Here is a 27,744-nt window from a genome sequence, read left to right on the forward strand (position 1 = left end):
CTGTTCACCGGGGCACAGGCTGGGCTGCACACACCGAGCAGTGACAGATCACCACATGGGAGGGCAGTCTCATTAGAGAAAAAGAACTTTTCATAAATAACACAATGAATAATGAATATCACAACAGAAATATTCTATTCAATTAAGACCAGTTTCGGAGCCATTAATGAATCAAATGACGAGCCAACGACTTCACATTTTACTTATTTATTTAAAGTTTAATATAGAGCGTTGAGCTATATACGTGGTGCGATTATTTCATGACAAATGATCAATAAATCAAACTGTTCTTAAAACACAGAAAATCAAAAATAAACTCGGAAATATTTTTTTAATCTTTACATTTTTGATGCTGAGGCGTCAATAAACGTAGAAACACCCCCAAATAAATAAAAGTATTTCTGTTTATTTCACTTCTAATGTTCAAACTACAAACGCACATCCAGCGCAATGAACGCGTTCCCAAGGCAACGCAAACAGGAAGTTGGGGAAGCTCTGAGGGGAGCGAAGGAGACAGCTGTGTTAAACGGACACAAGTGGCCGCTCGCTTTTCCGTGTCTCGTCTCCGAGATGTTAGAGTAACGTCCCCGCCGTGACTCCACGATGTCCGCATCAACGAGGGCCAGTTCAGCGCCGAGTTTGTCGAGGCCGGAGCGGACACCGGACACCGCAGGTGACGCTAACGGGCACACTCGTGACAGTAGCTACTGCCCACGTCTGTTCGAGTGGGCACGCTTCAGTTTAGAGCCTTAAAGAAAGCATCGCATGAACTTAGTGTTTCTACATTCAGAGCTTTGCATTTAACATCAGTAGGATCAGTCACACAGTGTTGGTCAAGTTACTTCAAAATAGTAATTAGTTACTAATTACTTCTCCAAGAAAGTAATCCAGTTACTTTACTGATTACTTATTTTCAAGAATAATTAGTTACTTTATCTCTTAGCTACTATTTAAAAACATGAGACAACCCAAATACGTCATAAAGCAGACCTTTCAGGTCCATCTTCTAAAACGGCATCAAATGAAAAAGCTTCTTTTTAAAAGCAAAATGAAATAATACGCCACAGTCTTTGACTCGAAGAAATTTCATTAACATTTAAATCTATTTCCTGCATATTCCAACACATAAAATAAAATAATGTTTTGTGTTTACACTCTTTCAAATAGATGCAAGTAAAACACAGCAAAAATAAATCAAATCACAGATTCAGCAGCACTGAGTCCTGTCGGGTGGAGGTTTGTCCACAGCACATGTCAGTGGGAGGATCCGGGGTTTCTCTGCAGCGTGCTCGCTGCTCGCTCAGATTTCAAGTTTCATTTTTGGCTGTAGAAAGAAGTTTTCTTCCCACGCAGAGTGCACAGCAGACGCTAATGTTTTTGCCACTTTTTACAGAATCAAACTTAAAGTAATGTGATTACTTTCATGCTTTAAACGCTGCATGGTCGTACTCTCTCTGCACGCCATATTATCCATTGTTGATCTGCACATGTCTGTCGCTGCCACGAACGTCACACGTTCGTACGTCACTGTCATGAGACGCTCACAAACGACATCATGGTTTAGTAACGCAGCGTGCTTACAGGAAAGTAACAGTAATCTAATTACTTTTTGCAACAGTAATCCCTTACTTTACTAGTTGCTTGAAAAAGTAATCGGATTACGTGTTATTGTCCATCTCTGGTCGCACACAATCCCTTTGTCTTGGAGCTGTCTGCAGGCCTGCACCACCTTTTGCAATAATAAATAAAAGTCAGTACTTTTATTCATGCTTTATTTTTTTAAACTTTAGTGTGACTAACATGTTACACCAACACTAACAAGGGTGCCAAGGTTTGTGATACTTTATATTTTACTTTATTTTATTTTATTACTGGTGTCATTATTGTGCAGTGAAGAGAGACAGGACCCAAAAACGCAGGAATACAAACTAACACAAGCTACACAGGGAGGAAACAAGTACAAAGAAACTAAAGACCTGACACACGGAACATGGGAAATGTCACGGATGACACGCCGACGATGCGGCAACGAACAGAGGAAGACGAAGGGCTTAAATACGCAGAGAGATAATGAGGGAATGAGACACAGCACAGCAGCTAACACAGCACACGAGACTGTCAAAGTAAAACAGGAAGCAGGACGCACTCACAAAGACACGGACTTGACTGACTGGGGAGACACGGGGAACATGGAGCACAAGAAGAGCACAGACGCAGAAACCAAGACACTGAAAATGATAAATAATAATGAAATCAAAGACTATTTATAATTCAACACAAAACACTGGGACACAGACTCAGGACCAGTTATGTTCCCTAAAGGCTCTTCTCTCCCAGTATAACTATAACAGTGCAGATGTGCACAACATTTAATGAGCCCTTCCCTCGTCCATGCATTTATTACCAAGTTTCATAAAATTCAACTTGTTAGTTTTTTTGCAAATTCTGTCTGACGACATTAAATAAATGGCTTTGATCACACACTGTGCAGGATTAAAGTACAGGTAGTTGATGCGTACTGTGCAAAAGGCTTCAGTCACTCCTTGCTTCTTTATACTTTGCTACCAAAGAGCCAGACTTTCTTGTAATTATTTAAGGTGGAATTGAGCGATAGTTCTCCAAGCTTTTTGAAGGTCTGTATTGAACACGAGGAATATGGATGGAAGGGTGGATGTCAACAAATGGCTGAGGCCAAAATAGTGGAGTGAAAATCAGTGGAGAAGATCTAAAGGAGTGTTTTGTGTTTTTGGTCCTTTTATTCTTCTTTATTTCATCGTGTTCTCTGTGTGTCTTTTATTTCCTAGTTTCGTCTGCTTATACTTCTAACTTTATTTAGTGCTTCTAGTTTTGCTTGTCTGAGTATTTGGTCCTGTTCATGTTTGGTCTCGTCTTACCCCTGCGTGTTTCCTCCCCAGCATTTGCTGCATTGTCTTCATGTTTGTCTAGTTGCCTGTTTTCTGCAGTCATGTCTCTGTGTGTTTGTGTGTTCCCATTACTTCCTGTTTTACTTTGGTAGTCTCCTGTCTGTGTACACCATGTTCTGTTTTGCTTCTCTTACTTTTTTTTCTTTCTTTCTTTTTCTTTTTTTGCCTGTCCCGTTTGGCTCTTTTGCCATCAGAATTGTTGTCTAAAGGCAAAGAAAGATGCCCAACGGATTTACTTGCTTCTCTTACTTTGAAGGCACCCCATCTTAGTCCCAGCTGTGTTTCCTGTTCCCTTGTCACTCCTCGTGTATTTAAGCCCTTTGCTTTCTTCTGTCCAGCGCTGCGTTTTCCTGCTTTTCCTAGCGTTCTGCAATAAAGCTGTCTTTGAGTCTGCATTTTGGCTCCTTCGTTCCTCCTGCCTGCAGCACACAGGACATGACAGTTTTGTGAATTCAGATTTGAAACTTTTTATTCAAACCTTCATCAGTATGTACAGAGGAGGTCAGGGGAGATGCACAGCAGTGTCTACATCCATCTGTAAAACATGGTGGAGCTCGTGGTGATGGTGTACTGGCTGAAACGCTGGTCTTGTCGACACTGATGGAGTTATCTATGCAACAAAGTGCTGTCAGAGTTTGATCCACCGTGTGACACAGTGTGGATCTGATTGGCAACAGCTTCGTTTTTCAGCATGACAGTGATTCCATGTATTTTTGCACATTTCAGTAAATAACTGAACTTATTCTTCCAGCAAAATATCAGGAAATTAGGGGTCACTAAAGACTTCTGCACAGTACTTGTTGTTTTAAACTTTTTTTCCTAACTTGTGACAAAGCCAAAGAAAGCTGATGTCTCCTTGTTCTTTGTGCGTGATGCAAGAAAATCCAGAAGCTTTATTATGCACGTAGACATCTAACAGTGAAACCTAATGTCCCCTAAAATCAGGTCTGAGTTATTAAGCTGTTCTGATGGGTTTTGATCTTTCTCAGTGGCAGAGCTGAATTTTCAGGTCCCGGTGGAGAGCACCAAGACGCAGCCCGCTGTCAGAGGGCAGATCGTCCCACACGAACTTCTGCTCAGTCTAACCTCCACTGTGTGCAAGAGGAGAACACCGGGGCAATCTGCACACGACCGACACTGCGAGGTAGCATCAAACCCTCTTTTACGTCTACATGACCACACAACAGCTGATATAAAACAACCTGGACTGACTTTGTATCTAGAGCTATGGAATCAGACGCCCTGATGCAGTCTGGCATCATCCACTCGGACGCAAGAAATACAAACACTTTCTGGAGCAGCCAACATCCCTGACAGGAGCTGGCAGGTCAGTCAGGTTCCTGCAAACGTGGAGCTGATGATGTTTTATTATGTCAGTATTTAGTGCTCAGTTTCTCATCCACATATATTTACTCCTTTCTTCATGGATGGTGTCCTTATAGGGATATTTCTTTCCTGTGTGACGCCATGATAACCAGAAAGAAGACAACACTCCTCCCACCAGTTAGTGAAAAGCAGGTCGTTGGTGGCGCGCAGGTGAGCCGCCTGTTTCTCTGTGTGTGCATATACCTGTTTGCTGCTGTCCATGTGAGCGTGTGCACACATGCACGGCGCGAGGTGATGATCGCGGCCGCTTTGTCTTTCAGAACTCGTGCGTCTCCGACAGTTTTATCCCGGAAGAATTTCACATAGTGAAAAATAAAGGACTACGGAGCCTCGAGTTCTACGAGGAGTGAGCTTCACTGTGTTCAGTCTGTCTGTCGATTATCGCCGTGTGTCTGATGCTGTGATCGTGTTTAAAGCACAACTTTAACGCGTCTCTTCCACAGTGCATTCACAGTGCAGCTGAGGGATGAAGAGCAGAGGCTGCGGGTCCTCCCTTCACTGTGAGTTCACAGATATGAATTCCTCTCATTCATAATTAACCTTAAGTGATGTAGTAGAAGAAGTTGTCCTGCTGTGTGCCATGAAGTAGGCGGTGCTTGGCAAGACCAGGGTTAAGGGAGCGTTTAAATGTGTAATATTACACATTTCTGTATGTTTTCGTGTCCAGGAGGCCCAGTGGGAGGCTGGAAGCGGTCCAGCTGATGGGGATGATGGATGACATGCTGGAGAAGGCTGGAGTGGATGAGCAGAGCGAGGAGCTGGCTGAGCTTTCACAAGTAGGCAGGCAGAGAAACATATGTAGTCATGCAGCCTTTACGTGGAAAAATGGACCAAACCTCGGAAAATATCAGGCGATCCTGGAAAATATTGATATTTCAGTTGCTTCAGCCTGCAGCTGCAAATCTGCACATTTACAGCCCACCTTCACCTCGGGTGTCGTGTCTGATGTCTGCTCTGTTCTAAATCTTTCTGTGTCCTCCTGCTGCCGACTGATCTTTTGTTAACATTGCCATCATAAGTGTAATAGATTTAGAGATTTGAGTATAAAACACAGAAAAGTCAGAATTTGTGGTGCTGCTTGGAATATCCGATCGTGTAGAGTGTGAGAAGCCGCACAATGACTTGTCTTCCAGCTGGAGGGTCTGCTTGAGCTCGTGAAGGTTGAGCAAAATATCTACAACATTGTCTTCCATGAACTGATCAGGCAGGTGAGCGTGGGCTGTGCCGAGAGAGGACAGCTGCTTGCCAAACTCAGGTTAGCGGCACACACATCAGAGGAAAGGCCACAAGCATAACGAGCCTTAAAAGCAAAATATGAATGAGACATGAGTCTGCAGTGGCGTTTTGTTAATAATTCAAGTTAAATGTAAAAACTGAAATCTTGGTCCAGTAATGACCTCTGCAGGGTCTGTGTCACAGCAGCCGTGTGTTTGTTCAGACAGCGCTACCAGTCGCTGCTGGATCGAATCCCGCGGCGCCTGAAGGCTTTGCACACCGAGGTGGTGGCCCAGCGGGCTCTGGATCGTCGGCTCACAGAGGAGATCCACCACATCAAGTTATCCATTCATCAGCTTAGCGTGTACGTACGATCAGACTGGGGGGTGATCACGAGTAATATTACCACGTGCTGCTCCAGAACAAATAATATATGTCGGACGTTTGATGTTAATGTGCTGATTACAGATGTGCAGATATGAAAATGTGCGTGTATTCATTGCTACGTGTGTGTCTGCGTTGTCTTCATAGGGAACTTTCTAAAATCCGGGACCACGATGCTTTTGTTTCCCACCAGGCGGAGCACGCTCACTGGCAGCTAGCCGAGGCACTCAAACAGACTCGCACCGACTCAAAGTTAGTCCAGAGATCATTACACCGACTGGATGCATTTAAATCCTGAGTTATGAGCCTTGTTTTACTGATGATGGATGGTCAACGAGTTTTGTGTTGTGAATTATGCTCTTTACAGTGTGGTCCAGGCTTACCATCAGCTGTATGAGCTTCAGAGAGCTCGCCTGGAAGCTCAGCTGATCCACATGACCGAAGACAGAGACTGCTGGAGCCAGTTTACCCTCTGCCTCGCCCTGAAGGTGTGTGAGGTGTCTTTGATTTGACCTGGTCTTACTTTCATTTTAGAGTGAGAAACATGACTGTTATACCAACTCTATGGTCAGCTCTCTGTGGAGCTCCAAGGCTAACAAAAGAGGAAGTGAATTAAAGGACACAACATGCTCAATGTAGCTTTCCCCTTAGCATTTCATCCATAGTAATACTTATACCAGTATATCAACCAATATGTCCCAACCACACAAGCTATCTATATCTATATATATATATAGATTTACAAAACCTGATTGATTTTTTTAAAAGTAATGAATAGATGCTTCAGCCATCCTGTCACGGCGGGTGAGAAGAGCCGTGTGAAAATAATAAATGAGGATCCAATCGCAGGCAGTAGTGGAGAAGTGAAGGTGGTTTATTGAACACGAAATAAATATGGACAAACAGCAAATGGAGCCCGAACTAAACTAGACTGGAAACAACTAAACTACAGAGCACAAACCTGGACAAGAATGAGAACGAGCAGAGGAGACAGCAGGGAGAACACACGGGTGAGACATGGGGGACACACAGACGGACCAGCAACTACAAACACAGAAGACGCGACTTAAATACACACAGACGAGACAGAGGTAAAACTGAACACACACACACACACACGAGTCGCAGACCTTCACAATAAAACAGGAACAAGAAACCATCACACAAAGACGCAGACTCGACATAGAGAGACAGACAGAAAATGACACATGGAACTAAACTAAACCTGCAAAAACATGACAACTCAAAATACTGGGTCAAACTGACCCAGAACCGTGACACATCCACCCTTTTGAGCTTCCTCCAAAGGGTGGATGGCCTCGCCCTTAGAGATAGGGTGAGAAGTTCAGCATCTAGGAGGGGCTCAGAGTAGAGCCGCTGTTCCTCAACATCGAAAGGAACCAGCTGAGGTGGTTCGGGCATCTGACAAGGATGCCTCCTGGGTGCCTCCTGGGTGAGGTGTTCCTAGGATGTCCCACTGGGAGGAGGCCCCGGGGCAGACCCAGGCCAGCCGAGAACGCCTGTGTGTTCCCCCAACAAGCTGGAGGAGGTGGCTGGGGAGAGGGAGGTCTGGGCTTCTCTGCTTAGGCTGTTGCCCCCATGACCCGGCCTCGGATAAGCAGAAGAAGATGGATGGATGGGAGAAACTGCTGTACACAGTGTTATTGGTGGTGTTGCACAGTTTATCCATCAGAGGGCATTTTGCAGCTCCCCTGTTCGCAGCACTGGTTTGGAAACAACAACCAGCTGATCACAGAAGTCGAGTAGAACGTAAACGTATATTCCAAGACTCAAGATGATTTTGTAACTTTGCTGTCATATTATCTTAGCAAGGACTCATAAATAACTACACATAACAAATGCAATGAAAATCTGTTTATGTTTCATGTGTCTGAAAGTAAAATCTCCAAATGTCGGTCTAAAAGTCGTTTATCACTCAGACTCTAATATTTAAAGTGTTTAAATTAAATTTCTGCTCAAAGATACAAAGTCAGAAACAGCAGTAATATGAAGCTTTTTATTTTTGTCAGGTGATCAGTGTGAAGCAGCTGCATCTGGTCAGTCAGCTGCATATCAGTGAGCAAAGCTGGTTCAAGACCGCAGAGCACTGCATCCTGTTTCTCACATCTAAGGTACAAATCTTTATTTTTATAAATAGCCCTGCTGGTTCAGTTAGACTCCGGCTGTAACAGCGACCCTCCTGCTGCAGGACACAGAGTGCATTAACATTATCATGGAGAGCACAGACTACTGGAGGAAGCAGCTGGCTGCTTTCATGTCCCAGCTGAAGCAGACTGAACATGCCCACTGTGCACAGATCAGTGCCATCCAGCAAGGCATCAACAAGTGGCTTTCCTTCTGCTCCTCAAATAATAAGTAAGGACAGTTAAAATGCCCCCTGGAACTTTCACTGACACCTTACAGTCACTGTGTGATTCTCCAACGCTACGTTTTCTCCTTTCTCAAGGCTTCCTGAACCCAAATATGATAAAACATCAGTGGAAGAGATTCATGCCGATTTGCAGCAGTGGTCAAATGTAAGGCTTGTGTGTCTCACCTTTGTCATAGTTTTAGAAAATCTTCCTTTTTTAATTGGAGATGAACAAACCAGAGTCGTCTGCACATGATTAAACACCAGGAAACATTTGTTTTGTCTAGATGTTAGCACTGCTGTGTGAACACTACCAAGGCGAGAAACAGCTGAACTGCCAGCAGACACTTAGTGAACTCAGTAATATCCAGGAAACATGGCTGAATATGAGCCTGCAGCTCTTTAGAAGACACCCTTCAGCTGACGGGGGACCTCCTGAAGGCCAGCACGCCCAGAGAGAACTGGACAAAGAGCTGTGTGAGCTCCTCAGAGAGCTGGACGTTCAAGTGGATGGAGAAAATGGTGAGAAAATGGTTTAATCATTCTTGAAATATGGATAGACCACGTCGCTGAACAATGCCGTTGCAGGGCTCCATGGAAATGTGATGTCACTGCACGGTCTGATGGAGTCCCGGGGATCCAAACTTGCCGCGGTGATTGAAGATCCCGAAAAGATGGCCGTCTCTGATTGGTTAGAGCTGGAGAGAGCGCTGCACAACTGGAAGAGTTTGGCTGACGAAGCTTTTCGGCACTTCTCCAACAAAACGGACAACAATAAACCGGATACTTGGTGAGTGCGGGTCCATAACACAAACTAACTTTGAGAAAGACAGTTTTTGTACTTTTGCTGGATTTTAACTCAAGCAATCGAGATGTGATTTTGCATCAACGCTCTAAGAATTACAGTTTTACACACAGTCCCCATTTTCTCAAAGTGAATTAGACAAATTAACAGAATTTTAAAATGAGCATTGTTTTTTATTCATTTATTGCAGATGTTTTGCAGTTTGGCAGATAGAGGGAAACAAATTGAACTTGTAGAAAAATTCAGCCTGATCTGTTTTCATGCTGAAATTCAAACACTTGGAGTCGTTTACGGCGGTTCTGAAATGCTTCTTTGTGCGTGTTTGTTAAAACAGCGCAGAGGCAGAAAAGCTGTTTGACAAAATCCAGGCGTTTGTAACCAACCTGTCTGACTTCACTGAGGGGGAGAACTTTAGGCTCCATGAAGAAGTGAGTACCGGGCATGCTCAGTAACACCATATTTACATATTCTGCTGTCTTTTGAGTGTATTTGTGTTAAATTGGAACTAACACGTGAGCCCCATGAATACGGTGCTCAGGCACAGCGGCTGTTTTTAGGAGACGATCTGAGTTTTGGCTTCTTTGAGTCTGGATGTTTTCTTTGCTACCAGATCAGATCTGCTCACGTGGCTCAGACTCGGTGGATGTTAGAGCTCTTACTCCTTGTGGTTCCCAACCACAGCGAGGAGGAAAACCAAGAAGAAGAACCCCACCGGTACATTCCAGAAATTTCACAGGAAACTCTGGATGAGGATGCCCAGATGCTGGCTGAGAAGCTGGATCGCTTGTCCAGCTACATCACGAGGTACCAGAAGCTGTTGTAAATATTTTACAGTAACTGTGTGATAAAATAAATCTCTTTAACAGTAAAATAACAACACACGAACCGACTCGAGCAGGTTACGTACTTTTAAACGTTGGAGTAACTTTACATTTAAACAGCGAGCGAGGAAGGAAACAGGTTGTCAAACTCATCTGAAAATGTTGTTTAGTTCGTGCAGCCTGGTCCTGGAGGAGCACCTGAACACGCTGTCAGCTCAGGCTCAGAATGAGATGAACGAGTTCAAAAAGCTGCAGGTAAACACACCTCTGGCACGCATACACTATCACTTGTAACATTGGGGTGGGGTCAGTAATAGTTTTGCAATGTCAACTGTGATTGGTGTCCTCAGAGGGAGTGTGGTGATTGGGTGGAGACCTGCAGGATACTGCTCACAGGTGTTAAAGGCGCTCCCGTGGAGCTGCCCGTCACGCCGCCTGCACCTGTTTCCAGCAGTGGCGTCTTGGACTGTCCAGCAGACGGTGCGGAGGCTGTGGTGAGGATTCAACTCCAATAGAGCTCGCACACGTTTGCTAGATTTTTTGGGATCTGTGAAGTAGTCTGACTGGAGCATCAAGGAAGGTGGTAAGTGAGCTGACTCCACAGACGTTTTGGAGGAGATGAGCAATTTATTTACTGTGACCTCCATCATATGTGAAACTTAACAAAACTCACCTTAGATTAACTTATTTAACAAAACTCAAAACCCACATGGAGTCAGTGACACAGCTCACCTCTCCTCCCTCACCTGCATCAAGCAGAGACTGACCGAGCTGCCAGTTTACCTTCAGTTAGTTTAGCCAGCACCACCAGCTGGAGCTCAACACAAATGACTGAGAATTACATGAAGCTCCCCACATTAACACATTTACACAACTAAACGGCTCCATGTAAGAAACAATAAGCAACAAATCCCTTTGCATCCTGACACAAACAAAAGGAAGCATTCCTACATAAAAACCCTCCTCCTGGTTTAACCTGCTGATGTCAGACATGACATCATCAGCACTTTAAGAATCAGGAAATGCTGGGCGGGTCTTTCCCACAGCTGACCTACATGAAGACTGAAAACAAAGAAACAATGTAAGTATGTACACATGAGTTAATCCTGCAACATAATAAAATATAAAGAAACACGTGAGTGTTTGCTTTAATTTGCCAGCAATATAACGCTTACACAAAGCCGGGATAGTAAGTGTAGCAATGTTACTTTAGCAAATAAATATACAGAGAGAATAATGTTCTTCATGTGCAAAAGTCAATGTTGTGGAGCAACTGGTGTCACAGGTGGGTGAAGTACAAAAAGGTATTATTTATTATTATAGAGTGTGTGTGTGTGTGTCCGTCCGTCCGTCCGTCCGTCCGTCCGTCCTTATGGGGACAAAACCGCGGTCCCCACGAGTTTGAAAGCATTTTTCAGACTCAAAATGTGGTTTTGGTGTCAGGGTTTGGGGTTAAGCATTCATTCTTATTTGCTGACAAAAAGACATTTCAGACAAAGAAAATTTCTTGGGTGCTGAAAGACACGAAACATAAGAGTTTTGTCAACTGGAGCGTTAATAGCAAGATTATGGAGCTTTGTGTGACACAAAATGAGTGAATTAAATTGACACTTGTGGAATTTAAGGAGTTTTACGAACCTTTAACCTCCTAAGCCCTGAACTCTTCCACGACATGCATTTTTAATTTCTCTTTGATATTTGGGCTGATTGGGGCCCGATGAATGTAAAAACAAAGAATTACCAGATTTTTTTTTTAACCTTTTTTTTTTTTTTAAAGAAAAATCAGAGCCACATATGAGGATATTCATTTAAAACTTTGATAGAACAGTAGCAGTATAACGTCCTCGTAAGTGGATATCAGGCCCATGTAGAGCAAAATTGAGTATTTTGGTCTAAATAACCCAAAATGTGACGTCCACACATGTGGACGCCAGGTCCTAGGAGGTTATAATAGAATCGTGTTAAGCAGGATGACTAAAAATGTTGTTTTTGTCCTGTAGGGGGAGCAAACTGTTTGTGAGAGCGCTGTGCTGAATCTGATCAATTATGATGGAAACGTTGCACAGAGGAAGCTTGGAGCGTGCAGTGTCCAGCTAGACAGGGTCAGACAATTGAAGTATACATTTTTATGTTGTTGTCAGTTTGCATTGAGCTGAACAGCCCGTGTGTCTGTACCTGTAACCACCTCTGTGTCTGTCAGACGGGCGAGCTGGTCGTGTCTCCGGTGACAGACGATAACCAGAACGCTTTCAAGGATCTGACCACAGTAGGATTACTGCAGCAAGAACTGCAGTGAGTTCATTTTCTAAATAATGTTTGGATGAATTGTGTTTCATGGATATTCCTGAAAATAGTCTTTATTTTCAGGAATTAGTCTTCTTCATTGTAACCTCTCTCTGCTGTTTTCATATAAATGCACACGATACTCTGTAAAAGTCCAGGAATCCCACACAACTATTCCTGAACTGCTCAGAAATGAAAAGAAAGCTTCCCCGTGAGAGTTCAGGCCCTGTTGAAGTATAAAGTATCTGGTTAAACAAAATTATAATAATAATTATAAAAATCTGGCTCCTTGGAAGAAAAATTTAACGAAATGAGGGGTGCCTCAAGACCTCTGCCCAATACTGTATCTTTTTACACAATTTTTTGAAAGCACTACTTTAAACTATTGCTATAAACTATAAAACATCCATCCATCAGTCTACACATGCATCCATCCATCGGCTTACTTTCCCTTACCGCCCCTCTTTAGTGATTCTGAGGTGCGAGTGCAGATTGCGGAGAAGCGAGCCCTCAAAGCCGAGGAGGCTCTGCAGGAAGCACTGAAGAAGATTAAAGACCTGGAGAGACAACTGCAGGGTCGCCCCAGTGTGGAGCCCCACAGTACTGAAGGTGCAGATTAACCAGCTGATAAAACCAGACAGTGACACAGCACATACGCATCGAGGTGGTTCATGTCTTTACTGGTTCATGTTTCAGAAAAAAACAAAACACCGCCGCCTTCACTGCAGCCAGAAACAACACCAACTCCTCCGAAGAAAACGGCAACCGCAGTCAAACCAACGAGCAGCAGCAGAAAGACCAAGAAATGCTGATCGGACCATCGGACGTCTCTGCTTATTTATTTTAACCAGTGTTAAATACTTTTTTGGTTTACATGTGAACAGGAGGGAAGTTTAACAGACACATAAAAACATCACTGACCATCGATGGTACCCAGTTTTTGAGTGTTTATTCCCAGGCTGATGATCGGGGTGTCCAACTCCAGGCCTCGAGGGCCGGTGTCCTGCAGGTTTTAGATTGGTCCTTGATGCAACACAGCTGATTTAAATGTCTAAATGACCTCCTCAACATGTCTTGAAGTTCTCCAGAGGCCTGCTAATAAACTCATCCTGTGATTCAGGTGTGTCGACCCAGGTTGAGATCTAAAACCTGCAGGACACCGGCCCTCGAGGCCCCGAATTGGACACCCCTGGACTACATGAAGAAGACAAATAGCACTTGAGCATGATATCATTTAGAGGCTTCCTGTGGCTTAGTTTAATCCTATATGTGTTTCAAGTGTGGATGAAGGCACATTTATTTCTGCATCCTTCTGAAAATAAAGATTTGTGTGTTTCCTGTTGTATGAAGTAACACTCCTTTGTTGTACTGACTGAACTCTGATTTGATTGCACATTTTACAGTTTGATTATTTGCAGTTAAGACATTAAAGAACACATTTGAGGACTAAAAGCTATGTTCCTTTATGCTGTGTTTGCCTCTTTCTTTTCTACACATGGAAATCACCAGTTTAAATGCAGCAAGAGTTCACCTGAGTTTAACATGAATAAAGCTTCACATCATTGGCGAGTCTGTGTCTGGCTCCTCAGGTGACATCCCGCCGTCCCCCTCCACGCACGGGGGAGGAGGGGGAGGTAGGGGTGACACGTCGGAGTTGAGGCTCGGAGGGAAAGGCAGGACCAAGGCAGGTTGAAGGTGACGGAGGGAAGCCCGAAATCCATCCCAGGCAGCCATCTCACTTTCTGCTGCCTTCACCTGTAGAAGAGAACGGCTCGTGGATGTTTTCATCGCTAATGTTGTGGAGAGTAGAGACAGAAGTTTGGAGCACACAGGTTCAAAGTTGCTGTTTTACAGAAACCGATGTGAGCACTTACTTTGATCTGCTGCTGTCTCTTGGCCTCGGCAGCGGCAGCCAGGCTCTGCTGCAGCTCCGCAGGAAAACTGAGCTCGTCTCTGACAACACAAGCGCAACCCAGCCTGGTCAGCCGTGCTCTTCCAACAAGTGATGCGTTTTCATTGTGCAAGTTAGTATTTCTTTAGATTCTGCCAAAATAAAGCTAAAGCTGCTTTGCTTTGGCTCAGCCTTGACTTCCAGTTAATGAACATCTGCAGTGAAGGAGGCGCATTTAAAAAAAGATGAATTACAGAGGACGGAGAAATGATGTTGGTCTTACATGTCTGCCCTCTCCACCCTGACGCCCCAGCGACAAGCGAAGGAGTCGACCGTTGCTTGTATCTGCTCCCCGATCTTCCGCCTGTGCAGCAGGACGTGGCTGAATGTTTGCTGGGCCAGAACGTCTCTGACTGCAGCCTGGACCAGACTCTGCAGCACTGCGGTCAGACTGGATACAGCTGAGCTGCACAGTGCCACGTTCTCTATCTGGTAATAACACACCGCGCTCAGCTCCGGCCTCACCAAGTCCTTTGTCACCACCTGCGTACAAACATATGAGAACACACACGTCGCAATTCCAAACGGGAATATTTAAATATGTGATGCAGTGCGTGTCTATTTCTGTACCACGTGAGGAGGAACCTTCAACATCTTCAGTCGGATGTCAACTTTGTGACACACGTCGAGAAGTGGGAGGTGGAAAAAAAGGCCTGAAGAGGAAGAAAGACACAGGGGACAGTGGGTGTCACAGTGAGGCTTCTCATGAGCTGCGATTCATAATACGTTATCGACCCTCACACAGGCTGCTGTCTGGAAGCACACATTTCTAATCTTATCCTTCCTGGTAGCTCCTAATGAAAATCTTAGCATCCTCAGCTCCACCTCTTGTCGTCTTGTCAGCGCCATCGTCTCACTGCGGTCTTCCAACCATTAAACTCATCACCACCTATCCACCGTCCGCTCTCTCGTCTCCATTTCTCTTGTGCACTGCCCGTTGCTTTGAATGGTAAAGCCCAGGTATTTAAATTCACTCCCTTACTACCTCCACTCCTTGCATGTTGATCTTTCCATAAATAGATAAAAATAAAGTATAAATAAAAAATAAGAATGAAATCTGGGCCGACCTGGTCCTCTGGGTTTTCCACGCAGTAGGTGACCCAGTCTGAAGATCACAGCTCTTTCGTGTTCCCTCACTACCTGTGAATCAACATGTGGTTGCTCAAGTGTCAGTTTGATATTCAACACAAAGCGGTCAGCCTATCTTCTAAAGACATGTCAGATCTTTGTAGGATCAGAGGTTTAGTCCGTACTTTGACGCAGAACCAGATGGAAAGAGGGAAGAAGAGGAGAACCAGAGCCAAGACAAAGACCATCAGCAGCCACTCACAGACTCCCAGCTTCTTATGCTTCAGACCTGAAAAGATCAGCAGTCTTTCATGAAGACGTCTCATCACACTTGCAGATATGAAAAACATATATTTAAAAAATAAAAACACTTTGACTCACTGTCATCCTGCTCTGCTGCTTCCAGGAGCCCCACATTCTCATCCTTGACTTCATTATCTCTCACACTGTCTATATCCACCACCGTTGATTTCACCTTCACTTCTGTCTCTTGCTCCATCTTCTCCACATGCGTCCCCAGCTTCTCTTTCCTCACCGATGATGCTTCAGAGAGCTGCTCCACCTTCGGCTTCCTCTGAGGATTCCTCCTTGGAGCCTCTGAGGCTCCCCTGTCCCTCTCCTTCCTGGCCGTCATTCTGGATCTTGGTGGGTGATTGGAGGACTTCTCCATGCTGGCTGCATGCTCTGCAGAAAAATTGGAGGGATTTCTTCCTTGTTTTCTCTTTTTCCAGGTTAAAGAAAAATCAATTTTGTGATTACTGGGAGATGCTTCCCCTCTCGCTGGATGACTGATCAGTAGTACTGCTGTCTACTGTGGAGATGGGACAGAGTCTGTCCCTGTAATTAAAGCTGGGAGCGTGGGAGTACAGGACAACAGTGAGGGGTGTCCTTACCACAGTCTTTTTTAAATTGTATGCCAGTAAACCTTTGCTTTGCCAGTAAGACCATCCAACTCTCCCTTTTATCTCCCTTTTTTCCATAGAGGGCCCATTAAAGACAGACAGGATTTATTAATCCCACACTGGGGAATTTCACATGTTACAGCAGCAAGAATGAAATTAATTCGAGATAAACTACAAAAATAACAACTTGAAAAACATAAATAAGAACAAATGCTTTAGCAAAAATTCTATTCAAGTTATAAAATGATAAAACTGATGCAGCATCAAGGGTTTGACTTTTTTAAATCCACACATTTTCCTCTGGAGATAAAAAAGATAAAAGAAATTTTTTCTATACATGTTACATGTTTGTTTATGGACCACTAAGACTCCACTAATTAATGTGTGGCCTGCAGTGTAAAGCTGAATTTAATGCTGTTAATATTTAACCACATGCATGCAAATGGAAACTTGTTTAGGTTACGTCTCTTCTGTGGCAGAGTCAACACCCCGCGGAGATATGTGGAATACAGAAGTGAGGTTTTTACTGTTTGGACTAATTATCCCAGTGAAGCTCACACTGAGTGTCTTATACAGGAATGTGCAGACGCAGGTCTGAAAGAGCTTTCTTTGTTTGGAAAGGAAAAGACATGCTGTAACCTCCCTGACTTGTGCTTAATTAAACTCAAACCTAATTGCGTGGCCCTCTTGAGGCGTGGAAAAGTAACTCGTATTTTTTCCACGGCTGTTTTCACAAAGAAGACATAGCTGGCTACAAGAGTGACCAGATAGCTGCAGAGTAAATGTGGGGTGAGAGGCAGTTTGAGGTGAGGGAGTCACACTCCTGACAAAGTAAACACAGTGAGGATAAAACACGGAATCTTCGTATCCTCGTGGTCTCTCATTTTAAACACACAAACCGTAAAAACTGTTGTCATCCACGTTCTGCTTTGTCCAGCATTGCTTTGGGTTTCAGGCTGAATGGTTGGTTTTGACCTGTTCAACCTGCTTCCCTCAGGTAGGCGCTACAGGTGCATCAGACTCAAAGCCAAAACTACCCTGAACTCCCACATGGACTGACAACACATCCACTCACCAATCCAAGGACTTCGCTCTACACAGACTACCACCGCGTAATTTACGTGTGATAACCCACACTGTAAATATATACGACTATTTATTTGTATATTTTTACATTTTATATTTTTGAATAGGGTTCATATGCTGCAGAGCCGTGCACCTCACCGCCCTTTCTCTTCCCACACGTCTGCACTGAGTGGGGATGCTCTGTATCTCACTGTACAGTGAATAGTGACAATAAAAGGCATTTTATTCTACTCTATGAACCCATCCATTCGTCTTGTGAGTCTCAAAATGACAAAACTGGAAAAACGTCTTTTGGCTTTTTGTAAATCAAACTGTGGTGGACAGTTTCGGTACGTGGGTGGGACAAAGTGCTCTGCGCCCCACCTGTACGTGCGGTGCTTCTTCTTCTTTGTTGTTGTGGGACCAGTGTCAAGGTAAGGAGTAACAGTTTATTAGCTAGGCAGCTGACTAAAACGGCTTTCGGCTTCTTCGAATTTAAAGTTGTTGGTTTGTTTTGTTGTTGTTTGTTTTGTTTTTTGCTTTGGCAACTGAATTTGTATCGTTAGCAAGTCCTGCTAAGTAGAGGCGCGCGGAGAGAGAAGGTTCGGCCTCTCGCAGCTACCGACAGGTGAGACTGTCCTGTTAGCATTTTGATGCTTTTTGGTAACTAAACCTTAGGCTAAAGATGCTTTTTGAACGATTTTATAACAAGACAAGACAGTTTTTTAAGACTGTGCATTAATGTTCTCCTGCGACTTCTACGTTTCTGGTTCACCAGCTAATTAAAGGCAGGAGCTAAGTCAAGCTAATTAACCCTTGTAATGTCCTCGGGATTTCCATACACCTGTTGCCATACATCCTGGGGTCAATTAGAGGCGGGAGCTAACTAAAGCTAATTAGAGGCAGGAGCTAACTAAAGCTAATTAGAGGCAGGAGCTAACTAAAGCTAATTAGAGGCAGGAGCTAACTAAAGCTAATTAGAGGCAGGAGCTAACTTAAGCTAATTAGAGGCAGGCGCTAACTTAAGCTAGCCTGTTTTAGGCTAGCCTGTTTTAGGCAAGCCTGTGGACCTAAACGCAAAAAACATAAAGCCATGCGTTTGCCTTCACACTTAAATTGTAGAATCATATTTAGTAAAGTGGTTTTGTGTGTAGAGAAAGGTAGGGTGTCAGCGGTTCTCCTCTATGCCAGGTTCTTGACTTCCAGCTGCTGTGTTTTCCAGATGTATTCAGGTAAGATGAACCCTGAGAACATTTTGGCTCAACTGAAGAAGGAAGTTCGCTCCTTGCTCATTTCATCCAAGAATGGTTTAGCTCCGGAAGAGCTCCTACGAGACTACGCCACCATGTTGGGCCATTCGATGCCCCTGAAAGTCCTGGGCTTCAGGAACATTTTGGATATGAGTCAGCAGATGCCTGATGTGGTGTCCATTAACTTCAGGCCAGATGGGAGCATATTCTTAAAAGGTAGCGTCTCATTAAGGCATCAGCGCTCTTGTCTTTGAACTCTTGAACAGGTTTAAGTATTTGACACTCTCGCTCTGGTTTCCTGTGCAGCTGTTGGTCACGAGACCACTCGACGCATCGAGGAGCTGGTGACCAAGCAGCGCTCTAAGCCAAACAAAAAGGTCAGCAGGGGAGGTGCCCGCTACTTTCCAACTCATTCTGTGTCCCACTATGTGGTCCTCCCAAGAAGAGGCCCCGCTCCTCCAGCCATCCCTGCACAGCTGAGGACGGAGCTGCGAATACTGCTCTCACAAGTATGAATGAAATGTGTTTAATGTTTTGTGTCCATTATAACCTGGGCTTTTAAAGCCTGCTGTAGATTTTGCAGCTGGTTTATTTGCTTGGTATAAGCACAGCATCTTTCAAATGAAGCATGAGCAAAATGAGAGCACAGATTGTTGGCTTTTTTTGCACTTTATAAGGTCTAGCCTGTTAACGTGAATTTTGAAGAGAAGATACCTGACAGGCTTTTCTTTCTTCTGTCACCGTACTCTCAGTGGAGTAATAATGCGGCCGCTCTCTCAGGGTCCCATTAGGTTATCCGACTTGGAGGCTTCTTTCTGGCGCTTCTTTGGACGACCGCTTTGCATTCGCAGCTATGGGTTCTACTCCACTGGAGAGATGTTGGGGGCAGCGGCAGATATGCTTGTCATTAGCCAGAGCAGGTTTGGCTCACTTGTGTTCCTGAGGGAGCATATGATCCCTAGGCCACTGCTCAAATTACCCGCCTCAACAAAGAGGGGTGGACTGATAAAACCAGCATTGCCGAGGACATGCAGGCCAGATTCTGAAAGGCCAGATGTCAAACTTCAGTCGCCAAAAACACCTCCAGGTTCGTCCTTTGGGCTTTTTCTTGTAGTTTTGTTTCGCTCTGTTTGTTTTTTGCACTTCTAACTGTTAGATTTGGTGCCATGTAAATGAAATGAAACTGAGAAATTTGGCTTTGTATTATTGCACTAGTCTGCATTTTGAAACACCTTTGCGTCCTCTTCAGCTGAAGCTCCAGAGAAACCAACATCTCTGAACCAGACATCTACCCAGAATTCCTTGGATTCTGCCCGTAGTGAGCCGGGAACCGTTGATAGCAAGCCGGGGGCGGACGAGAAGAACCAGGAAACCAAAGCTCAGCTTTCCCCAGAGATTCAGCTCTTTGATAACCATGTCCTCCAGGTTGGGTTTCATTTGCAACTGAAATCCATCTCAGATATGAAATGTCTAATGTTCCATTGCTTCTCACTGGATAAACTGTGGCGCCTAAAAGACTCTGGTTTTGGTCAAACATTTGGGGTGTAATTGTTCAGGCACACTACAGCAGAAAAATCAGAAATAGTGCTGTTACTAAATCCTGTCACGTAATGGTGAGAAATCCTATTTGGTATACCTCGTATCTGTTAAGTGCAGTTTCTTTCTTCTTCTTAAATGTGATGTTAGCTGGAGGAGGGGCTTCGTCAGCAGATCCTGGAGAACGGAGTTGCTGGCACCATCAATCAGGAGCTGAAGGACAAACTACGAGCGGTGAGACCTCGCACCGCTTTATCAGCATATGTCTTTGAGCCCAGTTTTAATCATGCAAGCATAACAAGTGTAAAGTCTGCAAGTGCTGTTATAGTTCATGTATGTGGGGGGGAAAGGACGCGCGAGTATACGACTCGCTCTCAGCCCCTGTCGTCGATCTGAAATCGCCGTATTAATCACAGATGACCGTAAGAGGTCAACAGATGTTAAAGAAAGTATGTCGTGAAAATGATTAACATGTCGACAACTCTGCAGGTCATAGGTCAGACGGACGGCGGATTATCAGTTCACAAACTGCCAGCAGAGTACAAGGTAAAAACAAGTTTGCATGCTTGTGTTGTTAACAGAGAGTTTTCTAAACATCAAACTGATCCAGGATGTTAGAAGCAGAGCCATCCTAATCACTAATAGAAACAACCTGTCACACACACACACTGTTGGCTCCCCCCCACCCTGGAGGTCGCCCATGATCACAGCAGACATTAATAAAAGATGCACACTCATCTTCTCGGGAATCTTAAATATTCTCCTTTCTTTCCTCCCAGAGGTGTTTTGGCGAGGACTTGCCTCTGCAGCAGAGCGGCTTTGTTAGCGTCACTGAACTCATCGGTGCCATGAGTGACACTTTCCACCTAAGACCAGCAGAGGGACGCAGTGGACAAGACTGGATAATCAGGACCATACGTGATACTGAGAATACACGTCCAGGTGTGTCTTTATCATTGCATCGTTTGCTTCAGCCCGCTTACATGAGGAATGACTACTACTACTACTGTTACTGTAAATATAAATGAGTGTTTAACCCACATCTTTCTTCCTTATGTTTGTTCACAGTAAAGTCACGAATTACAGTCACGTGTGGATTTCACACGTTGGAGCATATTTGTGCAGTTATGACTTTCAACCAAGCAGGAAATGTATTTGTCTCTGTTTCTAGACTCAAAAGAGAGCGAGAGTTTTAATGATGATCAGACGTTTCCAATTGTCCCACCATCAGATGATGAGAACAACGAGCTGGTTACCAGTAACACACACAAGGAAATGGTTTGAAAACACATTTTTTTTGTGGTTTGACCAAAGCAAGTAATCAGTGATGCTTGATGCACGGACATTAAAAGTGATGACTCTGAACTGCACTTTACAGCCTGTAAGAGGAGCTAAATGTTATCGAGTGCCTTTTGTGTGTTTGTCTGTAGATTTCTGCAATTCCGGTGCATCTCAGCCCTGCTGTACCCCTCGACGCCCTCCAAAGTAAGCCTCTCAAACCACCGACGCGCCACTGTGCTCGAGAGCTGGTGGAAGTCTTGGTGGAGCGGGTGGAGTCACCCGGATATTTCTACATTCGCTTCAGCGAGACTGAGGAGGCCCGAGCTATGGAGAACATGATCTTTGCGATGAGGTGGTGCATGTGTTAGCAGCAGCAGCTACTGTACGGACTCTTTAACCGTGCCTACTCTGATCAGTACCATCTTTTTCTTTTTCCTCCTCTCGTCTCCTAGACGATGCTACACCTGTCCTCAGATGTCGGAGTGCTATCGCCTTCCCCAGAGATTTGTTCGACGGGGTCAGGTCTGCTGCGTGTCACCTGACGGACTGTGGTTCTACCGGGTGGTGATCCATAAGGTGATCTCCCCCACTCAAGTGGAGGTGTACTATGTGGACTTTGGTGATTTGACAGTGGTACCAACCGCCAACCTCAAGTTCCTCAAGTAGGGGCCTCTGCAAGCTCTCGTTGAAAGGATGATTTAAAAAAAGAGATGTGTGCATATTTTATAAATTTATCTGGCTGTTTCCCAGGTCGGCTTATTCGGTTCTTCCAGCACAAGCTGTCCCATCTTCACTTGCTGGAATTAAACCCACCTCTGTGAGTCTGTGCCTTAGTTTAATTTTCAGTTTCCTTACAAAGACAAGCCTTTCTATAGACTCCAGCACCAGTGCCTTGGTAATGCCAGCGTCTCAGCCATCTTGTGATGGTTTAATTGAATGTTTTGGCTTTCAGTGCTCTTATGGTTTGGATTCATAAATGAGTGTTGTGGTTGGTCTCCTGCAGGGCAGCTGGACTCCTGGGGCAACAGCCGACTTCCAGAAACTGTGCTGTGATCGCACCCTGGTGGGCGCTCTGGATTGTTACAGTGGAGACGTGCTGCAGCTCTACCTGTGTGACACACATACTGATGATGACATCTACATCCACACTGTCCTGCTGAGCCAAGGCCATGGGACACCCTGCAGCCCTGCAGCAGTGAGCAGCACCCACAAAAACACTGGTTTGGTACCATAATCATGATCAGCAGCAGCAGTTTATCATTCTTTTAACAGGATAGCTGTCAGGTCACACCAGTGAGTCTCTACCTGGGAGAGGGGGTGGCTGACCTGCCAGAGGTGAGGGAGGAAATGATTTCATCCCCAGAGCCAGGAGACACTTCTGAAGAGTCTATAATGGACAAACTGAAGGTAGCACACTGGTCTCATAGAAACATAGTGCAGGGCTATAGTGCTCTTGCCCCGTGGGATGTTGTTAGATTTGGCAAAAGATCATTTTATGTTTCTGGGTAATATTATTGGGTTTTTAAAAAATGTTTTTATTAGTTTAAAACTGTTAGAAAGATTATGGTTGTATATCCGCATGTATCCAGCTGCATTTAGCTGACTTTGGGCGTCAGCTGGGATAGCCTCCAACACCACCTCATCTGCATACGTGGTTAATGCCTCCATTTAGTGTGTTTTCTCTTTGCATAAATATAGATCTTCATTGTAAACTGATAAAGAAAACACACAGCGGTGCATTAGAAGGCCACAGCTATGCAGAGAATAACGTTTCAGACTGTTGGATAAGGTTGAGTTTTGCACCCACGTCTAACATTTGTGTTATTTATAGGTAGAGCTGGGCGATATGACCCAAAATTCATATCTCGATATTTTTTAGCTGGATGGCGATATACGATATATATCTCGGGTTTTTTTTGTTTGTTTTTTTTTTAAGCCATAAAGTAAGAACAAAAAGAGAGTTCTTAGTCAAAGCTGTGTCTCAATGTCAATCAGGCACTTTTATTAACATACAGCATAGATGTACATGAAGAAATTACTCAAAAATAAATTATCAGCATTTATTAAATAATCATGCTCCATAAATAAAAGAACACAATGTTGTTTTTGTGCATAACAAAGAGCTCACAATTGTGGAGTCAAAATGTAAACTAAAAGACGCTGAGCATAATAACAAAGACAGATTTCACGGCTGCTCTGTTCCCAAGTTCTACTGTGTGACTGACAGCCTGGAGTTTGAAATCCGCTTCGTAACCGTGTCTCTTACAGGTGCCATTTATGGTCCTTATACACACACAATACGGTAATATTACCTTGAAGCACAGTACGTATCACTCTGCGAGGCTCAGCCGTAATGCTCCGACAGTCCATCAAGCGGTGCGGCTCCGTAGCTGACCAAAGTCATACTAAAAAATTTTTTGACAGATTGCACATAAGGTGCACTGTCGAGTTTTGAGAAAATGAAAGGATTTTAGGTCGTTAGCTCGCTAACATGTTGACGCTGTCCAGCCCCATGCACGGGGCGATCCGCGGTAACTCATTAACGGAGATTTGCCGTGTTCATCTTGTCGTTGCCTGCAGGTGAAGCTATTGGGGAGGGGTTGTTGTGCTCAGTGAAGGAGAGGCGAGGCCCAGTAACGCAGCGTAGAGACAAAAATGGACGAAAGAGAGACAAACTTGTGGCTCCACAAGTATAATTATAACGTAACATAGACTATATCGATATAAACGATGTTGTCACATCTTATATCTCGTATGAAAATATATCGATATTTTTTAAAAACTCGATATATCGCCCAGCTCTATTTATAGGTGTTCAATTTTAATCAGTTGGGAACAACATCTTCAGCTTTCTAACTTCATTAACTTAATTAAGATTAATTTCTTCCTCCTGAGCACTTCCCGTCCAAAGAGCAGATATTTGCCCTGCGTTAAACGCTGATACTCGAGCTCAGCACCAAACGACTGCTGCTCTTTGTACAGCGTCCTTAAAGACTGAAATACTCCCAGGATTGTCATTTAAATGTTGTTGTTTTTTTTAAATAGATTTGCAGCTTTACGCTGTTGTTGTCTGTTATCTGCGAATGCAGTCTTTGCCTCTCATTGCATTCATTTCTCACATTCATGTAAAGCTTTTACTCTCCACTGTCCATAGTTCTTATCTTTGCAGCCATACTGTCACTGCTGCAGGCCCGCTGCAGCGCGCGCACACACACACACACACACACACACACACACACACACACACACACACACACACACAGTCGGTGTACACACTTGGCTCAAACACACATGTCATCTCGCTGAAGGGAGAGTTGCAGTCAACGCTGCTTAATGTATAGCTGGGCTGTTGGAAGGTCACGGCTTGTTGTTGGACTATAAATAAGACTGCAGCCAATCGGTGAGTGTTTAATGGATATTGTATTACAAGATTGTCATTCTCTTATGTTAATGAGCAGCAAGTTGTTAAACTGAACATACTGGGAAGAAGATTTGACAGCGTTACAGCGTGTCCAAATAGCATTTGACTGGTATTTTTGTATATTTTATATATTATACACACATTTTTCATATGCTAGTGACATTAGAGACACTGAAGTTATAGATGTGGCTTTCTTCCCATCATTTATTAACCAGCTAGTTTTACAGGACTGATGAGGTGGCTCATCGAAGCAATCCTCACACTGAGCTGCCTGTTTGGCTTTGACTGAGAGCAGGCGTTCTTGCTCAGATGTTGGCGCTTCGCTCACTGTCACATCGTATTTTACAAAGTGAGGAGATGCTCAGAGGTTCTCTTTTCCTAAAATCTGAGATCAGAAGTGTTACACAGACCAGGTCGCGGCGTTGAAGCTAACCTAAGAAATTGAAACTGTGTTGTTTGGAGTGTTACGTAGGTCCTCTTTTTCCTGCAGGGTGATCGTTCTGTGGCCTTCCTCCATAAAAGTCGTATTCAGTAAGCTGTACGGTTCTTACAGCTCTCGGTCGCAGCAGATGGCCCCGCCCCTCCCTGAGCCTGGTTCTGCTGGAGGTTTCTTCCTGTTGAAAGGGAGTTTTTCCTTCCCACTGTCGCCAAAGTGCTTGCTCATAGGGGGTCATATGGTTGTTGGGTTTTCTCTGTATGTATTATTGTAGGATCTACCTTATAATATAAAGCGCCTTGAGGAGTCTGTTGTTGTGATTGTATGAATAAAACTAAATTGAATTCCAGTTATAGATTTTATTTTCAATTAAAAATGTGTCTGTAAATTAACATTTATGGTCTGCATACTTTGTCTTGATGTACCAGGTTGAAGATGAAATGCCTGCCCTGGAGTATATCTGGGATAGCGAGGTTGTCCCTCACATCCAGGTATGAGCACCTGGCACTGACCCTCATCCACTGCTGTCTGTCCACTGAGGTTAAAAGACTGATGGTGGTTGTTTCCTGTTACAACTTGTTCAGGCTAAGGAGAAAAACCCGTTCAACGCTCTGCTGAAAGACCAAACCGTCACCTGCCCCCTGACACCTCCAGATCTCATTCAGACAAAGATGACCACAGCTGACCTCACGGTGAGATCATCTGAAGAATATTAGATATACCGATTACTTTTTTTTTTTTTTGCAGGGGGGAGGAGTTGTTTTTAGTCTGTTAATGAAAATGTAATTTTTTCCCCAGACACAGAGTCCGACTGCCCCACCAGCTCCACCCGTCATTAATCCCACTTCCATGAGACCAGAGGAGGTGCTGCACCAGCCTAAGGATTCTGCCCCCTCCATGACCAGACCTCCTCTAATCCTCAGCACCCTGAGCCTCCACACTGCTGCCCTGGGTCAAATTCAGGATGGTACTCTGGGTACAGATGCACACACTGACTTACTTGTGTGCATATTGTGGACTTTTCTCTAAAGTCCACAATATGCACACAAGTCATGTGAGCAAAAGAATGCAGTCTTGGATCCGAGTAACTGCGTCACATTTATATAAATAACTTGTTCTGTAGAGATGAGATTCAAGCTTTGTTTGTGATTCTGAACTTTAGTTCAGTTTGTAGTCAATGCTAGATTACATCATCACCCATTACTCATAATGAATTATAGTTCTGCTGCATTTGTGGCAAGAAGTTGTCTTTGGAAAGAATAAGTTAACATTTTGTTCTCATTACAGAACAAAGGTCCTGATTTGCACAAAAAAAGCCTCATCTCTCCTGCACGTGCACACATCTTGTAATGAGATTAAACAGTGACCTTCATTAACCTACATATGTACCTCATTCGCTCCATCTCCCTTACTCTCTCTCTCTCTCTCACTCACTCACTCACACACACACACACACACCTTCAATGAAATTAGTGTGTTCATGGATGGAGCGAGGGGGTATTGATTTCCACCCTGCTGCTTGCTATGGTGGATGCACCTGCAGTGAAAACCTGACATAGATTCAATTAGACCTGTTACCAGAGCTATTTGACCCAACAAGCTGCTCTCTGTGCGTTTGGCCTGATATCGATACACCGCCGCTCCACCATGCTGGCGCTTGTGCAGTGAGGGGAGGAATAAATACAGTGCTGGATTTATCTACAAACATGCAGAAGTTTGAGTGCATCCCAAAAACATGTCACACTGAAGTTGGCCGACTTACTGATGGCGTGCCCTGAAGTTTATTGAAATTCTCCCTTTTTAAAGAGTTTTTCTATTTTAAAGTGTAGGACATATGATTCACAGAAATGGTTTTAAATGTGAGTCTCGGACTTTGTTTTCCAGATGGACCCCTTTCTCACCGGTACCCTCGGAAATCTGGCGTCACGTTTCCTCTGTTTGGGTCCAGATAGGCTGAGAGTGTCACAGCCAGTAAACACATGTTGCTGTTTTTTGATAGTCTTGCTTCCTCCACATCTCGTTATGTGTGATTGCTCTCAGCTGTGTCCGATTCCCACATTATCCCTCTGTGTATTTAAGTCCTGCGTTTTCCTCTGTCTATTGTCGCGTCCTTCCCTGTTTGCTGTGTGTTTTCTAGTCTCCCAGTGTTTAGTTCTTAGTTTCTATGTTCAAGTTTTATTTTTGTGAGTTTATTTTACGGATTATTTTTCCCAGCGAATAAAGCTGCCGCTTTGAGTTTACTGTTCTGTGTATGAGTCCTGCATTTGGCTCCTTCATCCTGCCTGCCACAGCAAAAACTGGGACATTTTCACTTTTTGTTAAGTATGGAATATTTTAAGACGTCTTAGAGCTGGACGAGATGATGATCGTGGAGATTATTACAGCTAGGAAGGAAGCAAAATAAAAGTGGATTCAATTGTTTTCAATACTAGCGGTTTGGTATTTTTAAGCTGCTAAGACGGAGCTTGTTTTCTTGTTGGATTCACTGAAGGATCCACGTCTGCTGAGGCTGAATTGTTCAAACTCTTTTAATCGTTTGTAAACGTTAGCTCACTAAACTAGTTCATAAATGTCTCTTGTCAGTTTTTTCAGTGTTGTTTGACTTGTAGTTCTGCACCTGCTCTGCTTTTCTCTTTACTGGTTTT

At 44.1% G+C, this 27,744-nt stretch overlaps 3 protein-coding genes across 9 annotated transcripts; 2 read left to right on the plus strand and 1 right to left on the minus strand.

Moving 5' to 3' along the window:
- Positions 1-312: 312 nt before the first annotated feature.
- axdnd1 (axonemal dynein light chain domain containing 1) lies at positions 313-13,640 on the plus strand. 4 transcript variants are annotated; one of them, XR_014908197.1, is made up of 25 exons: positions 320-673; positions 3,914-4,068; positions 4,148-4,251; positions 4,367-4,460; positions 4,571-4,656; positions 4,754-4,810; positions 4,978-5,086; positions 5,444-5,565; positions 5,749-5,889; positions 6,057-6,161; positions 6,277-6,397; positions 7,940-8,041; positions 8,119-8,285; positions 8,377-8,446; positions 8,568-8,802; positions 8,869-9,070; positions 9,420-9,513; positions 9,696-9,889; positions 10,077-10,161; positions 10,257-10,400; positions 11,907-12,008; positions 12,107-12,198; positions 12,659-12,798; positions 12,886-13,160; positions 13,361-13,640. XR_014908197.1 is itself a non-coding variant. In XM_085386933.1 (24 exons), exons 1-24 carry the CDS (start codon positions 604-606, stop codon positions 12,999-13,001), a joined length of 2,907 nt encoding a protein of 968 aa, XP_085243059.1. In that variant the 5' UTR covers positions 320-603; the 3' UTR covers positions 13,002-13,640. The 4 variants fall into 4 exon arrangements, 2 of the variants coding, with proteins under 2 accessions (XP_085243059.1, XP_085243060.1); XM_085386933.1 differs by having other exon boundaries at positions 12,886-13,640; XM_085386934.1 differs by lacking the exon at positions 320-673 and adding an exon at positions 1,287-3,579 and having other exon boundaries at positions 12,886-13,639.
- Positions 13,641-13,713: 73 nt separating this feature from the next.
- nphs2 (NPHS2 stomatin family member, podocin) lies at positions 13,714-15,964 on the minus strand. The gene is made up of 7 exons (XM_085386935.1): positions 15,590-15,964; positions 15,394-15,497; positions 15,208-15,280; positions 14,711-14,793; positions 14,364-14,623; positions 14,064-14,142; positions 13,714-13,944 (listed from the first exon to the last, which is right to left on the minus strand). The coding sequence occupies exons 1-7, from the start codon at positions 15,876-15,878 to the stop codon at positions 13,744-13,746; spliced, it is 1,089 nt and encodes a 362-aa protein (XP_085243061.1). The 5' UTR covers positions 15,879-15,964; the 3' UTR covers positions 13,714-13,743.
- A 1,197-nt stretch (positions 15,965-17,161) lies between these two features.
- tdrd5 (tudor domain containing 5) lies at positions 17,162-27,659 on the plus strand. 4 transcript variants are annotated; one of them, XM_085387228.1, is made up of 19 exons: positions 17,162-17,609; positions 17,742-17,803; positions 18,398-18,641; positions 18,732-18,934; positions 19,206-19,512; positions 19,675-19,850; positions 20,112-20,195; positions 20,451-20,507; positions 20,741-20,903; positions 21,133-21,239; positions 21,392-21,594; positions 21,695-21,904; positions 21,993-22,059; positions 22,246-22,437; positions 22,515-22,649; positions 25,528-25,590; positions 25,684-25,791; positions 25,898-26,075; positions 26,984-27,658. In XM_085387228.1, the coding sequence occupies exons 3-19, from the start codon at positions 18,398-18,400 to the stop codon at positions 27,049-27,051; spliced, it is 2,565 nt and encodes an 854-aa protein (XP_085243354.1). In that variant the 5' UTR covers positions 17,162-17,609; positions 17,742-17,803; the 3' UTR covers positions 27,052-27,658. The 4 variants fall into 4 exon arrangements, with proteins under 4 accessions (XP_085243354.1, XP_085243355.1, XP_085243353.1 ...); XM_085387229.1 differs by lacking the exon at positions 17,742-17,803; XM_085387227.1 differs by lacking the exon at positions 17,162-17,609 and having other exon boundaries at positions 17,634-17,803.
- Positions 27,660-27,744: the final 85 nt, after the last annotated feature.

This window comes from Rhamphochromis longiceps, linkage group LG17 (assembly GCF_057381845.1).
Source record: "Rhamphochromis longiceps isolate RC_006_pf linkage group LG17, R_longiceps_female_GT1.1, whole genome shotgun sequence".
NCBI classification, from domain to species: Eukaryota; Metazoa; Chordata; class Actinopteri; order Cichliformes; family Cichlidae; genus Rhamphochromis; species Rhamphochromis longiceps.

Excerpts from the sequence above, each read along its gene's own strand:
- tdrd5 (XM_085387226.1), top strand. The coding sequence starts at position 18,269 with ATGCGTTTGCCTTCACACTTAAATTGTAGAATCATATTTAGTAAAGTG. Across the intron at positions 18,935-19,205 it reads TGCGAATACTGCTCTCACAA|GGTCCCATTAGGTTATCCGA; the intron begins GTATGAATGAAA and ends CCGCTCTCTCAG. Across the intron at positions 22,060-22,245 it reads CTGGAATTAAACCCACCTCT|GGCAGCTGGACTCCTGGGGC; the intron begins GTGAGTCTGTGC and ends GGTCTCCTGCAG.
- axdnd1 (XM_085386933.1), top strand. The coding sequence starts at position 604 with ATGTCCGCATCAACGAGGGCCAGTTCAGCGCCGAGTTTGTCGAGGCCG. Across the intron at positions 6,398-7,939 it reads CCCTCTGCCTCGCCCTGAAG|GTGATCAGTGTGAAGCAGCT; the intron begins GTGTGTGAGGTG and ends TATTTTTGTCAG. Across the intron at positions 9,514-9,695 it reads ACTTTAGGCTCCATGAAGAA|ATCAGATCTGCTCACGTGGC; the intron begins GTGAGTACCGGG and ends CTTTGCTACCAG.
- nphs2 (XM_085386935.1), bottom strand. The coding sequence starts at position 15,878 with ATGGAGAAGTCCTCCAATCACCCACCAAGATCCAGAATGACGGCCAGG. Across the intron at positions 14,624-14,710 it reads TGAAGGTTCCTCCTCACGTG|GTGGTGACAAAGGACTTGGT; the intron begins GTACAGAAATAG and ends GTTTGTACGCAG. Across the intron at positions 14,143-14,363 it reads AGGGTGGAGAGGGCAGACAT|AGACGAGCTCAGTTTTCCTG; the intron begins GTAAGACCAACA and ends TTGTGTTGTCAG.